The following is a 15417-nucleotide window of genomic DNA, read 5'->3' on the forward strand; positions in this document are numbered from 1 at the left end:
TTCACTTTTCAACTCAGTGAAATTGAAATGAGTATATATTTTTGAGGCAGCCATTTTTGGTCGTTTTTAAAATGTTTTTAGAAGAAAATGAAAACTCGTTGAACAGTATTTCCCTTGGAATCCCACCCTGACGTTTTACACTCCCTTGTTAAATGTGTGTTTTTAATGACGCTGATCGTTGCTACGTGCAGGTGGCTCCGTCTCCAAAGAGCTATCGAACAGAAATCATTTTTAAAAATAGATTCACTGAGAAGGATTAGCAGCTCTGTGCAGATGTATATTCAGTGGAACGTGCCGTCAGCGCCGGGTTCCCACTCAGTAATCAAACTAATGCACTGGAGCGCTGAGGTCACGTATGACATCATCTTGTTGTTTTCTGGCTGATGTGTGAGTTAGTTAGCTTTTTATACCAGTAACTTCCTTGGAGACACCATTTATATTTGATTTGATTTCAATAGTTATTTGCATGTGCTTGAAGAAAAACATCAACTTTATTTTAATTATAGTTAGTCATTTATAAAAGATGTCGTGTCTAGTGTTGCATTTTTAAACAAATATAAAACACAATCTCCCCGGCTGAAAACCGCTGCATACGTTTGTTCCCCCCTGAGCTTCCATAAACCCTGCGTACGCATTTACAAACAATATTCACACTGTTCTGTGATTCATGTCTCAGTTTCCTCAGTTTTCCTTCCCCTGGGCTTCGCACCAATGATCTGCTTCAGGTTGTGTAGGGAACGGAAGGTAAACACGGGGCATGTGTGCACTGAGCACATCAATGCTTTTCATTTCTTGAAGCTCGTACAAAACTTTATGAGTGTTTACCTCCAGAGACGCTTTAACTGAACGTTTCAAAGCAAAGAAACAGCTGATGTTCAAAACCAGGATGTGCAAATGAAACACAGAGGAGGGCGTGCACGCAAACACACACACACACACACACACACAGACATCACATATCACATATCACACACATATCAGTATATCAGTAAATTAGTATATCAGTATAGGAGTATATCACTATATTAGTATGTAAATCAGTATTTCAGTCGGTCAGCATATCAGTATATTAGTATATCAGTATGTCAGCATATCAGCATATCAGTATAGGAGTATATGAGTATATCACTATATTAGCACGTATATCCATACCAGTCTGTCAGCATATCAGTATATCGGTATATTGGTATATCGGTATATCAGTATGTCAGTATGCCAGCATATCGGTATATCAGTATATCGGTATATCAGTATATCGGTATATCAGTACATTAGTATATTAGTATATCAATACTGTATATCACTGGTAAAGAACAAATATGGAGGCTGAGGAATAGGGGGGTAGTCACAGCTGCTTTTGTACAGGAGAGAAGAGGAAGTGGATCGTGGAGGTTCCTCCAATCAGCAGCTTTCTAACTTTTACTGCTGAGCGTGCACAACCTTCATCACCACGCCCTCATTCTGCCCAGCACAACCTGCTTTTTAAAGCTTTCCATGTTTACTTTTCATACTGAACAGTAGAGCCGTGTTCAATAAAATGAAATACAAGGTACACAGCTTTCATCTTTTATTTTTTCCTTTTCATTTATGATAAAAAATATATTTTGAAGATCAGTAAGAAGTTTATTTTGCCGCTAAAAGGCAAAAAGCTTGATCGGTAAATATACAAATACACACAGAAGACCTGAGGAGGAGTTAGTAAACTGTTAGTAACTTGTAACTAAAGATGTACAGTGGCTGCAAACCTTTAAGGATTTTGTTTTCAATAATACACATTTTAAAATGAAGCATTTTCTGAAATGATCAATTTTGTTAAACCTGATGGATGGACGTCCAATTCCAAGGTGCAGAAGGGCCAACGCAGCAAGTAACAGAGTAACAAACAGAGAAACAGAGTAACAGACGGAGTAACAAACAGTAACAGAGTAAAAAAAACAGAGAACAAACAGAGTAACAGAATAAAAAAACAGTAACAGACAGAAACAGAGTAACAGACAGAGAAATAGACGGAGAAACAAACAGTAACAGAGTAAAAAACAGAGAAACAGAATAAGAAAACAGTAACAGACAGAAACAAACAGAGAAACAGAATAAGAAAACAGAGTAACAGACAGAAACAAACAGAGGAACAGAGTAACAAACATAGTAAGAGAGTAAGAAAACAGAGTAACAAACAGAGTAACAGACAGAAACAAACACAGTAACAGAGTAACAAACATAGTAAGAGAGTAAGAAAACATAGTAACAAACAGAGTAACAGACAGAAACAAACAGAGTAACAGAATAAGAAAACAGAGTAACAGACAGAAACAAACAGAGTAACATAGTAACAAACAGAGTAACAGACGGAGAAACAAACAGTAACAGAGTAAAAAACAGAGAAACAGAAGAAGAAAACAGTAACAGACAGAAACAAACAGAGAAACAGAGTAACAAACATAGTAAGAGAGTAAGAAAACAGAGTAACAAACAGAGAAACAGAGTCACAAACAGAGTAACAGGGTAAGAAAACAGAGTAACAGAGTAAGTAACAATAACAGACAGAAACAAACAGAGTAACAAACATAGTAAGAGAGTAAGAAAACAGAGTAACAAACAGAGAAACAAACAGAGTAACAGACGGAGAAACAAACAGAGTAACAAACAGAGAAACAAACAGAGTAACAAACAGAGAAACAAACAGAGTAACAGACCGAGAAACAAACAGTAACAGAGTAAGAAAACAGAGTAACAGAGTAAGTAACAGTAACAGATAGAAACAGAGTAACAGACAGAGAAACAACAAAGTACAAAGTAACAACAGGGTAACAGAGTAATAGAGTAACACAGCGTAACAACATACTAACAACAGAGTAATAGAGTAACAAACAGAGTAACAACATACTAACAACAGAGTAATAGAGTAACAAACAGAGTAACAACATAGTAACAACAGAGTAATAGAGTAACAAACAGAGTAACAACATAGTAACAACAGAGTAATAGAGTAACAAACAGAGTAACAACATAGTAACAACAGAGTAAGAGTAACAAACAAAGTAACAGAGTAACAAACAGAGTAACAGAGAAACAGTAACAGAGTAGCAACAGAGTAACAGTGGAGTAACTGAGTACCAGAGTAACAACATAGTAACAACATAGTAACAGAGTAATAGAGTAACAAAGAGTAACAGAGTAACAACAGAGTACCAAACAGAGTAACAAGAGTAAAACAGAGAAAGCAGCAGCAGCAGCAGCAGCAGTTTGTTGTTGCTTGAAACCATCTTTTTAAATCCTTGAGTGATTTGCTGTCAATCTCCTTCTCACGTCAAGCTGCTGCTTCTGTCCCAGGGAGCGTTGGTGGGCGGAGCTTTGCAGATGCATTTGAATATTTATGTCCAGGGAGCGTTGCACGGGGGTCTTACTTTGGGGCTTCGTACCAATACCAAGTACAGACTAAGTACTTTGAAGAACACTGTGACTTCCAGGATTCATGCAGCTTCTCCAGGTGAAAACACTTTGAACATTCAACCTTATTTCTGGACGAGCTTTGATGCTTTTGATATGACAGGATCAACACACGTTCCCCTGCGACCTGCATTCATATAGATTTACATTTTAGATTAAAAGATGGATTCCAACTATGATCTTAATATGGTGCCATATTGTTTAATCATTTTCTATATTTCCAGATGTTTCACTTACTGACATTGTCACAATGGCGACAACTCAATTTTCACATTTCTCTTTTGGAATTTTAGCTCATTAAGAGCTGGAAAAATCACGTTTGGCCCATTTTCCCCACTTTATTAATTCATAAGAATTTCAATTAATAGAAATTATAATTAATAAACACATTTTTAAAATGAAATTAAGGTTGAATATGTATTTGCCTCGTTAAGTTATTTTGCGTCTGTTCCCTTTCTTTGGCTGCTTTGGACTTTCTGAAACTCCAACCTGAGTTCCAGTGAAAGGTTCTACGATGTTCTAGTTTTTCCGTCTCACGTTGGAATCGAACCCACAGCCCTCCAGAGGCCTGGCTGCCCCCGTCTTGGTACTTGAACCGTTCAGGTCATCCCGTTGGAGCAGGGTCTGGTTGGCTCCACCCGGGTCGGTCTGAGCCCCCGGTACCGCCCGTCCGGGCTGGGGAACTCCGCCCGGATCCTGCCCACGCAACAGCGGGGGAGGGCGGGGCGTCGGTCCGGGGCCGGAGCTCCGAACCTCCATCTGACGAGTTGCTCATAGGCACAGTGTCGCAGGGCGGCGGTCCGGCCCCCCCGGGCTTCCAGCGGTTCCAGGGGGTCCCGGTACAGCAGCACGGCCTCCAGCAGGGGGCGACTCAGCACCAGCTGCTCAAACAGGGGGGACGAGGCGATGCACGGCCCCCTGGACCTCCTGCAGCACAGCTCCTCCTGGCGGAGATCCGAGGAACTGCAGGAGCCGCAGGAGCACCAGGCCGGAGCCCTGGGCCTGCGGTCGGGCCCGGGGCTGGATTTGGGGGTCTGGCTGGTACCGGGGGAGGCCGTGGGGGGCGGCTCCAAGCTGATGCCTCGCTGCAGAACAGCCGACATGGCCGACAGGTGACCTGCGTCCTCCTGCACAACGAAACACATCAAGGACCGATTGAGGAAGACGACTTGTGTGACAGACTTGTAAAAAACGATCCATAATCAATACGTTTCATTCAAATTGATCGACATATGGAGCAGAAATGAGCAGATATTATCAGATTAACAGATATTATGACAAACGGACCAGATTTTAATCTCTGTCGCAATGTAGCTGAATGTTATTCTCCCTTGTAAGTCGCTTTGGATAAAAGCGTCTGCCAAATGACTAAATGTAAATGTAAATGTAAATGTTAATCAATATTACAGAGACAAGCCAATGCATTTGACACCGAAATATGTCCAACCCGGCTCAAAGTATCTGGAAGACATACTTCAGCATAAGCTAAGAACACGGTTGAGGTGTCGCGTATACAGGAATGTCACAAGGATCTTTTGCGCTGCGCTTGCGGAGGTTTGTGCTGTGTAGACCGCATAGTGGTTGCTCCACAAGACGAGCAACCAGGAGACGACAGACGGGGAAGCCCATGCTGCGTTCAAGGAAACTCGGAAAATCCCAGGAAACTGTAAAACGCACTCAATACAACTAAACTGGACCCCGTGTATTGCGGCCTGCGGCTATATTTATTATTATTATTATTATAACTACTATTATTTAGGACTCACCTTGCGCTGCTGCGTGCCGATGGCTCTGGCGTGTTGTAAACTCTTCCTCTGAGGTTTCTTCACCAGCCGGACGTGGTTTTCATCCACAAAGGACACGGACAGAATCACCTGAGGAACATGAGAGAAACATGATGAGTGAGTCATGGTGTGATCAATGATGTCATGACTGATGCATCGTTCGCCAGATTACTGCAAAACGTGATCAAATATGTGTCCAAACAACTATCAAAATAAACCAAACCGATTCATTTCCTGCGACACCACATCTACTGGAGGTTAAAGGTCACTGTGGGGTTAAAGGTGACTCCTCCACCTGCTGCCGATCGTGGACGTCCTCCACCTTCCTGGCTCCGTAGTTCTGCCGAGCCTCGGCGCTGTAGCAGCTCGTCCCGATCAGCCAGTCGATGAAGACCGTGGTCTGAGGATGAAGAAGCCTGTTAAAGGAACGCTGCCTACGTCTTCTACCTGGACCTGCTTCTTCTGCTGCAGTCACGCCTCCTTCTCACCAGAGCGTAGTAGGAGAGCGTCGATCCGATGTAGATGATCAACTGGATCCAACTGAACCTTCCTGCCTGGAGGGAATTTAATATCGTTGATATTAATTTATTATTAGAAACATTTATGTTTCACAAACAAAGGATATAGATCATAACTACATACATGGAAGTATACTATCATGTAACCCTATTGTAAACACACTTTGAGTTGCGTGTTATGTATGTTATGTATGAAAGGTGCTTTAAAAATAAAGACTATTATTATTAGGGTTTCATCCCACAGGGATTTGTTATTGGTTATTTTTATTGTTCATTTTTATTGTAATTATTCTCCTTGCCACTACTGTCACAGGAAGTAGACGGGGACCTGACGGGAAGTAGACAGACACCTTCCCATTTTTTTACAGTCACAACACGCAACAAGTGGATCTTTGTAATAGTAACTCTGTGTCACCACGACTCATCGCGTCGTAACGTCAGCGGATGCTGCGTTCATTAGAAATTCGGAAAATTGTAACTCGTTTTAGTCGTATTGCTGATGTAAAGACGAGCGACAGCACGAACTGATGCTACGTTCCATGAAAACTCGAAAATTTGTAATTGGTGTGGATAATGGACCCTGTGTATTGCTGCCTGCAGCTACATTTCTGTTTTTTATATATGACAGACAGACAGACAGACAGACAGACAGGAGAGCCACAGTATTCAGACAATAGACATATTTGAAAAAGCACCACGCGGTAAAAGTGTAAAAATAAAAGTGCCACCTGTCCGAACACCATGACGTCAAAGCGGATCCCGAAGGCTTTGTAGAGCGTCCGCAGCTCCACGCCGCTCGCTGTGCGGTAACGAGCGAAGCTGCAGCAGAAGAGGTGAGAGCTGTGCTTCATTATAATGATTTCATCACATTGTAAATGTATTTTTACTATCTAACATTCTTTCCTTACTTTATTTATAAATTAAAAAGGTAACATTTATACATCAAAAATTGGATGGACTTTTCCACCTTTTAAAAAAGCCATAAAGAGCCGACATGTGATGTTCTGCATCGATCACTTTGTTCTCTTTACGAAAAAAAAGACAAAAAGGAGGAAACAATGAAGCAAAGACAAATACGACTTTAAACGTACGAACGGAATTAAATATTAAAAATACAATAAAAAGTACAACTACTGTAAAATTCTGATATCACACATCAGAAGCTTAGTGTATAAGTGTATATATATTGAAAGCTTAGTATTTAAATGTAGAATAAAGTGTATAAATGTGGAATAAAGTTTATAAAGGTAGAATAAAGTGTTTAAATGTAGAATAAAGTGTTTAAATGTAGAATAAAGGGAGTTTGCCGGAGGTTGAGACCCGGGTGCAGCGTCCTGTTGCTCTGCTTCTCGTCCAGTCTCCTGAAGGAGTATTTGGGGAGACATCGCTCCGTCAGTCGGTCCAGGTCACAGTCCCAGTTGATCTGGACGGCGATGACGCCCCCCTGTGGCGACGAGAGGAACAGCAGCCCTTCAACCCAAACCACACCGCCTCGTTTTTTTGTTTTTTTTGGATTCTGTTCATATGTACAGTAGATTGGAGACACGATGCTATTTTATTTTACTTTTATTTTGGGGGGATAATTGTTGTATTATTGTATATACATGTTTCTTCTTATCACGGTATAATCCCTGGACGTCCCTGTTATTTCTTCATTTAATCTATTTCTTAACCTCCTGCACATTTCACTGCACGTCGTTTTGTACAATATAATTGCACACGTGACAAATAAAAACAAATGCTGGCAAGACTTTAAATCTCCCGAATCCATCATTTAAGAAACTGATAAACTATTTCCTTTGGAGCCAAAAGTGACAATGCAAACAAAACAAATATATTTATATTTCAAGATTTTTGTCCCTAAAATAGCAACATGTAGGAAGGTTGAGTCATTCCCGCCCGGCAACCCTTTTTCTCTGTGGTTTTTGCGATGGGAAACCTCCATTTACATTTGGACTTTGCGCTCACGGTGCAGTCTGGTTAAATGGCTTTTTCACTGCGGTTCATTTCCACTTCCCACCTCCACGGCCATGTCTGCGAAGCTCTCCCCGGCCTCGCGCACCACGTCTCCCAGTCTGAAGACGGGACAGAGCGGCTCGCTGCTCCGACTGCAGCGTCGCAGGAAGCTGTCGCTCATCTGGGGCAGGATGTTCCTCCTGGAGGGCACAGGGTTCACGTCGGCTTTACACCGAATCCGAGAAACGGCAAAAAAAAAAAAAAAAAAAAAAAACAACAACAAACCGGAAGTACATTCATTCCTATGGCGAGTCGGATTATGCAGTGAAAGCTGTGACAAAAACAACTCTCCCAATTTCCCTGCTCTGTACGTTTGTCGTGTTTTGGCGAAACACGGACGCAGTTCATCCGACGACCACAAGGGGGAGGATCCGACTGTCGGATGCGTTTTTGGATTCGGTGTGAAGCGGGCTAGTTAGCTTTGGTTCGGTTTATTTTCGTTTTCTTTAGTTCCAACCCGATCTAATGTACGGAAGCAACACGACAGAAATAACAGGAAAAGTAATAAAAATCATGCAATCAGGTGCAAAGCAACCGCTACACACCGATAGATCGACACCGCACACCTCACCGGATGCAAATGTCCCCCCAGAGACGCAACCTGCACATATATAACAAATTAGATGACGTCACAAAGCTCCGCTCCACAAAGCGATCACAGTACAGTAAATTTGCGATGTATTGTTCTTTACAAATTCCTGCTCCAAATGGAGATCAATGTGGATCAAACTTGAACCACAAGATGTCTGAAACGCCCCGGTTCCAACTGCTGAATACTGCTGAATATATCCAATAATTTGATATCACAATATACAGTATTTGCAATATACTAATTATATCCTGCATATATTGTCAAAAGTGGGACCACATATTCTCTAACAATATATGATTCAGTATTATATTTAGAATCCATATGAATCATGAGATAATAGGCAGTTAGAATCCCATTTGTGGAATGTGGATCCAACGCTGGTGGTGAGGTGGATGTGGGTTCAGATCCCCTCAGTTCGCTTTGCAGTAAAAACGTTGTGATCAGTGTAGAAAGAGTCGAACCTGATGAAGTTGAACGCAGGAAACCTGATGTTGTTTTTAATCAGAACGGTGAAGTTCTCTGCAGCAGCGAGGAGAGCGGGTCTGAAACCGGAACAAGACGAGAAAAATACATTTTCCTTTATTATTTATCACGTTAGCGCCAAATGACTGCTTTTCTTTTTACTGTATTCTGACTGAAGAATAACGTAACCAAAATATTACAGGGGCAATAAATGACCAAATATTCACATTATCTGAGTGAAGCTGCCTTTGAGGGCCCAGGCAGCAGAGGAAAAACGATTTGAAGAATCCAGAAAGATTTTTTAAATCGTTCTGGAAAAAAAACCCAATAAATATAAAACTTAATTTCAAATCAACATAATTGTATTTAAAAATATTATATGATTAAATAAATATTATTTATAATAAAAAAATACACAACATATTAAGTGAATACCCTAAAAGTGATTTGTATGGATTATATGGTCTTATAAGATAAGAAGGAGATGAGTCTTTATTGTTGTGGACCTGGGCGGCTTCCTCCGGGCCTCCACCGGACACCACGCCGACACTTCACACGTTTTGCTTCCCACGTCGAAGTTCACGCAAGCTCCTGTTTGGACGCCTGCAGGAACACAAACACGGAGGCTGCGTTCAAAATGGTAGCACACTGTTAGTCCTTTAGTTGTAGTTATTTATCCAGTTCTGTCTTTGGTACAAAACCCCACACATCCCGGGAGCCAACTGGTGCTGCTGCTGCTATGGTTACCGTACCATGACTGTGCTGGTCCCAGAATCCTTTCTCACAGTCCTTATCAGAGCGACACGCTCGGCCACTCTGCGGGTCCTGAAATACACCCATTCATATATGTAATACATGTGATAGCACTACCAGTATTTAAAAGCGTCAAAATGAATGAAGGTAAATGTAATAATAACAATAAGCCTACAAAAAATGATAAGAAACAAAATAAAAAATTATATAAATATCATACATACAAATATCCACAGTACAAATACTACTACTGCTACTATAATTATTATAATAAGAATAATTATGATGATAATAATAATAATAATAATAATAATAATAAGCCTACAAAAAAAAAAAAAAACATTTTAAAAATCATACAAATACCCACAGTACAAATACTTTTACTACTAACAATAATAATAATAATAATAATGATAATAATAATAATAATAATAATAATAATAATAATAATTAGAGGAAGAAGAAGACGAAGAAGAAGAAGAAGAAGAAGAAGGCACCTCTGCACATTTTCCTTGTTTTTGATTGTTTGTAATAATGACGTTTGTCACCACAAAAAAGGAATTCTTCTCCTGAAAAGAAAAGAGGACCATTTTCATCCTAAATGCACAGTAAAAACACAGTGGAAACACATACAAAAAACAATAAAAACAATCTATAAACACAGTGAAAACAATCTTATCTCCTCAGAAGTGCACCATGGGAAAATGTCCTGAAAAAAGTAAACATTTAATACTCATTAAGGTCTCGACCCCACATTTCAGCGTGACTCTGTCCTGGATGCTTTAAGCTCTTTGCTGACACATCTGTTTAGTTGAGTTGTAATGTGATGTAACCTGTGCCGGCCCGCTGTAGTCCACCACGTCCCACAGCACCTCCCCCAGCCCTGGGAGGGTGGAGGCCGCTACGCCCTTCAGCTTGGTGGTGACGGAGCTGACCACCAGGTCCACCTCCTGGTACTTCCTGTTCCACAGCATCATGAGGCTGCGGCGCGGGGAGCGAGGGGTCAACACCAGGACTTACTGCATGGGTATCCATGCAATATTTTCAGTTTTATTTACAAATGGCGATTTCCTACTTTTTAATCACAATGTGAATTGTAAACAGAGGTGTTTTGTTTATTTTCATGTTCATTGTTAATTGTGTTCTTTTTTTTAATTTAATCACTTTTATTTTGTGTGAGATGCTGTAACACCCTGGATACAAATATACTAAAGACAGACAGACAGACAGACAGACAGACAGACCTATCCATCTATGTATCTCTATCTATGCAGTGCATTCTGACTTGCTGACTACATGCATAGACCGATTTATATTTTATCTCCATGCATTCTGAATATATTTGTTGAGGCTTTGAGTAACTTTGACAAGAGAAAAGTGAGCACGGAGCCCTGCGGCCTGGAGGGAGCCCTGCGGCCTGGAGGGAGCCCTGCGGCCTGCAGGGAGCCCTGCGGCCTGGAGGGGGCCCTGGGGCTCCGTGCAGCCTGCATGCAGCCTGCACAGCCCTGCGGGGAGCGGGGACTCACCAGATGCAGAGCAGGATCAGCGCGTTCAGGCTCCACTTGAGGGATCCCAGTCTGACGCTCTGGATCCGGACCAGCTTGTTGGTCTCGTACTGGCACAGGCCGAGCAGCTTGCAGGACATGTTGCTGCTGCTTGGAGGATGTGACTCACTGCTCCTCTTTTTCCTCTTCTTCTTCTTCTTCTTCTTCTTCCTGGAGGAGTCACATGTCCAGCCCTCTGTCCAGCCTCCTGCTGGGACTCCACATTCCTCCAGTCCACTCACAGTAATGTGTGTCATCTACCAAACACACACTAGGTGGCAGTGTCGTATCGTTTTAGATCAAATGTAATTATTCGAACGCTGTATTTATTTATTATTTTGTTTCAAAATGTTTTTTATTATTATTATTATTAGTTGTAGTTGATGTCGTTTTATTTAATGTTTACATATTTTAGCATATTTAATATTAGTACTTATATAAAAGTACTTTTTCCTTCTTCATTATATTTTCCCCCTTTTATTTATTATTATTATTATTATTATTATTATTATTATTAATACTATGATTATTATTTCATAATATGTATTATAATTTTAAATTATTATTGTTGTTTTATATTATTAAGTGTCATCTTATATTATTATTATGATATTTTAAATATATGGAAAACTTGGGGCTGAAGCTTCTATGGAAATTCTGAGCATATCAATGAAAAATGTGATTTTAAACAAACCCAAATGAGGAGTTTGAGGTCAAGAGGTTAACAAACTGAAACAGGTTTAAGGGACTAAGTAAATAATGTACATGACTATTTAAGAACCCGAAAATCAAAATAGTTTCCCAACAAAACCAATTTCCTTTGAATGCTACCGCAAGAAACAGACAGTAACATCAGTAATTACATTAAAAACAGGTACGATAATCTCAATAGCAAAACAAAAAGTAAACAGCTCCTGCCCCCTGCTGCTAAACAGGGAACTGCACAGGGCCCCAGCAGGTAACTGGTAACCTCATACTTAATGTTTTCTACTCTAGACAAAAAAATAAAGTAGTGCTGGCATCCTTAATGGACGAATGATTTGTTAGCAAACACAACAAATTATATATATAAATATATATATATATATATCAAAAGCATTGATTAGGGGCCGGCATGGGATGTATTTGATCGGCTGAGACTAAAACCTCCATCTACTGAGTTCAGGAAATGAGTCAGTAAAAAACATATTGTTCAATTACAGCGTTTTAATCAAGCCCCCTCCACACCGCTGCACCTAAATAACATCTAAGTTCCATGTCCATCTAGAAGTAAAACCTAAAATATTTTCAAATGATCCAATGACCAACGATCCAACGGAAAGTTGGTCATTGGATCATTTGAAAAGACCGTCAAGCACCTCCCATGGCCCACGCAGCAGACAGGCTGTCACAACAAGCAGAAAACAACAACTACAAATGTAGAACGAAGACGTGGAGCGGATCTGCAGCCTCTTCAGTTGAACATCTTCTGCAGCCGCGGCCGCAGCAGCTCCAGCATGCCGTTGTCCCGGAAGGTCTGGGGCAGGGTGTCCACCGCCATGATGGTCCGGTGGGCTTCGTCGAACAACTCCGCCCCCACCTCGGCCCGCACCCGCTCCCTCCAGGCGCTCAGAGCCAGTCGGCCCTCGAACACATCCAGGCCCGTCCCCACCGGCTGGGAGCCAGGAAACGCCAAAGGTGAATTCTAAATCCTGGCTCGGAAAGTTTAATTCCACTCCGGTATTTAGGGTTAACCACGAGGATTTACTGAGCAGCGTCAACCCAGAGGGTGCAGCTGATGGAGCAGGGCACGGCTGGAGGGAAAACATGGAAACAGGACGTCTTTACTTTGCGGACCTGGAATTACCGACATTATTTACCCCGATGTCAACTAAAGCAATGGATTGAAGACATTGGGTCAAACTCAAAAAATGCTTCTATTTGCAAAACGTAATTTCTTCATCAACAAAAAATAGGAAAAAAATTGCTGGTGCATAAAAATGTTTAAACTGATCGTTCCATTGTTTGTTTTTTTCACATCAGAGTAAATAATGTCGGTAACTCCAGGCCGAGGAAGTACAATTCCGGTTTCCATGTTTTCCCTCCCGCCGTGCACTGATCCATCAGCGGGATCAGTTCTGGGCGATGCTGATCAGGGAATCTCCATGGTTGGCTCTAAATCCTGGAGTGGAACTTTTCTTCCGAACCCAGATTTTCCCAACGTCCATCATAATGTTTGGTTCATTTCCCTTTTTCTTAACCTCAGATCAGAGTCTGATTGAGATAATAAAACTATAATAACACATAAACAAACAAACAAATAAACAAATAAATGAATAAATCCATCATAATAACAATAATAAAAATAATAAATGTAGGTTACATTTCACTGCATATTATTACATTTCACTGCATATATGTATGGAAGTATGTATATGTATGTGACAAATAAAAATCTTGAATCTTGAATCTTGAGATCTTTGTTTGCGATACCTGCATGATCTCCACTACTGCCACCAGATCCGCCAGTGAGATTTGGTCCCCGACGACGAACTTTCGGTCCTGGAGGAACTTCCTCTCGAATATGTCCAGGGACTGCGTGAGGTCCTCCAGCGCCGAGTCCATCTTCTCCTTCGGGACCGGCGAGCCCGTTACTATGGGAACCACGGCCTGCATCACACAGGTACAGACAGGTGGGTAGATGATAGAAGATACCGGCGATTGAAGGAACTGGAGTATCAGCGTCACCGTGGCAACGAGCGATAAACAAAGCAACTCGTCACGGGGGGACGATAGTATGGTGGGGATGGTAGCTCAGGAGGTAGAGCTGGTGGTCTAGTCATCTAAAGGTTGCTGGTTGGATCCCAGGCTCCTCCTGCTAGCATGCTGTAGTGTCCTTGAGCAAGACACTTAACCCCTCATTGCTCCTGATGGCTGCGTCCGTCAGCGTTTGAACAATTGTAAGTCGCTTTGGATAAAAGCGTCTGATCAATGACTAAATGTAAATGTAATGTAATGTCACCAAGGCGACCAGGCGGAGCTGAGAGAACGTGGCGACCGCTCAGACTCAAGTTGGGAGCTGGAGGATGTCTCAGTATACGGACGTTTGCTGCCTCGCTGAATATTTTTGTATGTTTTTATTTCACGGTGGGTGGGCGTGGCAGCTTGGATCATTCTATCCTCTCCTCGTTTTGCTGGAAAAAAAGGAAAACCTTTTAAATAGAGCTCAAATCCGTTCCTTGTAAAAGAGAAAAGTGCCGTCTTGGACAATAATAATAGAGGCTTTGAATTTTGAAAAACGTTGAACTCTATGCTGTCTTTACTAAACACGAAACGTCAACGCTGTTTATCCAAATCATCAAATGATGTTTCTCACATCCCTGGATCCTTGCTCTTGTTGTCCCATAGAATAAATGTTTTTGAAGTAGTTTGTTGCTGCTGTGAAGCCTGTCTTCCCGACAAAAGTCCCTGATCAGATAACAAGCTTTCAAATGTTGTAATCACCGTGTGTACATTGTGCCTGAAGCGACAGGTTTTTCTTTTTAAACAATTAACAGGTAGTAAATGGGTCAAAATCCTGGTTCCTCGGCGTCGTACCCTGAACCAGAACACCTTGGACCCGTGGGCCCGGAGGCCGGAGTGCTGCCAGGACAGGAACTCGTTGACCCGGGCTCGGTTCCGCGGCTCCGAGGGGAACCAGTGGTCCGGGACCGAGAACTTCTCCACCAGGTACTGCAGGATGGCCACGCTGCGGAGAGGGCAGAGTTTCAGCAGGTGATCACTTGTATTGATTTGTGATTGTGGTAGTGGGGGCTGTGTTTTTGGCGCCATTTGCAGGTGGGGGGGAGCCAGCTCTGGCAACTGGCGGGGGACGCAACTGCAGGAGATTAAGGTGATTGACGGAGTCTTGAAAAGCTGCTGTGGTGTCACCTCTCCACCTCTGTTGCTTTGCTTTGTGAAGCTCCTTAGAATAAATGTTGTGTATTATCATAATCATAATCAGAATCAGAATCAGAAGTACTTTAATAATCCCAGGGGGAAATTACTTAATTAATACCTCTCTGTCAGGATGAAGTCTCCATCCTTCATGACGGGAACCTTCCTCACCATGCTGATTTTACCAAACTCCTCCCCATACTGCTCACCTGAGACAATAAACCAAATATAGAGACCAGAAGGGATCAATAAATATACTACTAAACACATACTGTATACTATACAGAATGTATATATCTAAAAAAATGGAAATGGATGAAATTAACCGGTTCCAGAATGGTAAATAAAGCCACTTAAGATTTTATCAACAGATAAAACCTGGGTAT

General features: G+C 41.6%; 2 protein-coding genes across 2 annotated transcripts in view; both read right to left on the bottom strand.

Annotated features, from left to right (window-relative positions):
* Nucleotides 1-1554: 1554 nt before the first annotated feature.
* Nucleotides 1555-11224, bottom strand: p2rx7 (purinergic receptor P2X, ligand-gated ion channel, 7). The gene is made up of 13 exons (XM_080003968.1): nucleotides 11099-11224; nucleotides 10406-10553; nucleotides 10070-10141; nucleotides 9572-9644; nucleotides 9326-9422; nucleotides 8819-8899; nucleotides 7770-7905; nucleotides 7057-7193; nucleotides 6478-6568; nucleotides 5720-5785; nucleotides 5527-5631; nucleotides 5214-5321; nucleotides 1555-4574 (listed from the first exon to the last, which is right to left on the bottom strand). Exons 1-13 carry the CDS (start codon nucleotides 11215-11217, stop codon nucleotides 4047-4049), a joined length of 1761 nt encoding a protein of 586 aa, XP_079860094.1. The 5' UTR covers nucleotides 11218-11224; the 3' UTR covers nucleotides 1555-4046.
* A 1345-nt stretch (nucleotides 11225-12569) lies between these two features.
* Nucleotides 12570-15417, bottom strand: part of gstt1a (glutathione S-transferase theta 1a) — a gene marked incomplete at both ends in the record, with an annotated part of 6606 nt that continues 3758 nt past the window's right edge. The window contains 4 exons of the mRNA XM_080004108.1: nucleotides 12570-12770; nucleotides 13589-13765; nucleotides 14693-14843; nucleotides 15153-15240. Coding sequence (XP_079860234.1) covers nucleotides 12570-12770; nucleotides 13589-13765; nucleotides 14693-14843; nucleotides 15153-15240 — 617 coding nt within the window. The remainder of the gene's footprint in view (nucleotides 12771-13588; nucleotides 13766-14692; nucleotides 14844-15152; nucleotides 15241-15417) is intronic.

The sequence above is a fragment of the Zeus faber genome (genome assembly GCF_960531495.2).
Source record: "Zeus faber genome assembly, chromosome: 7".
Taxonomy (NCBI): Eukaryota; Metazoa; Chordata; class Actinopteri; order Zeiformes; family Zeidae; genus Zeus; species Zeus faber.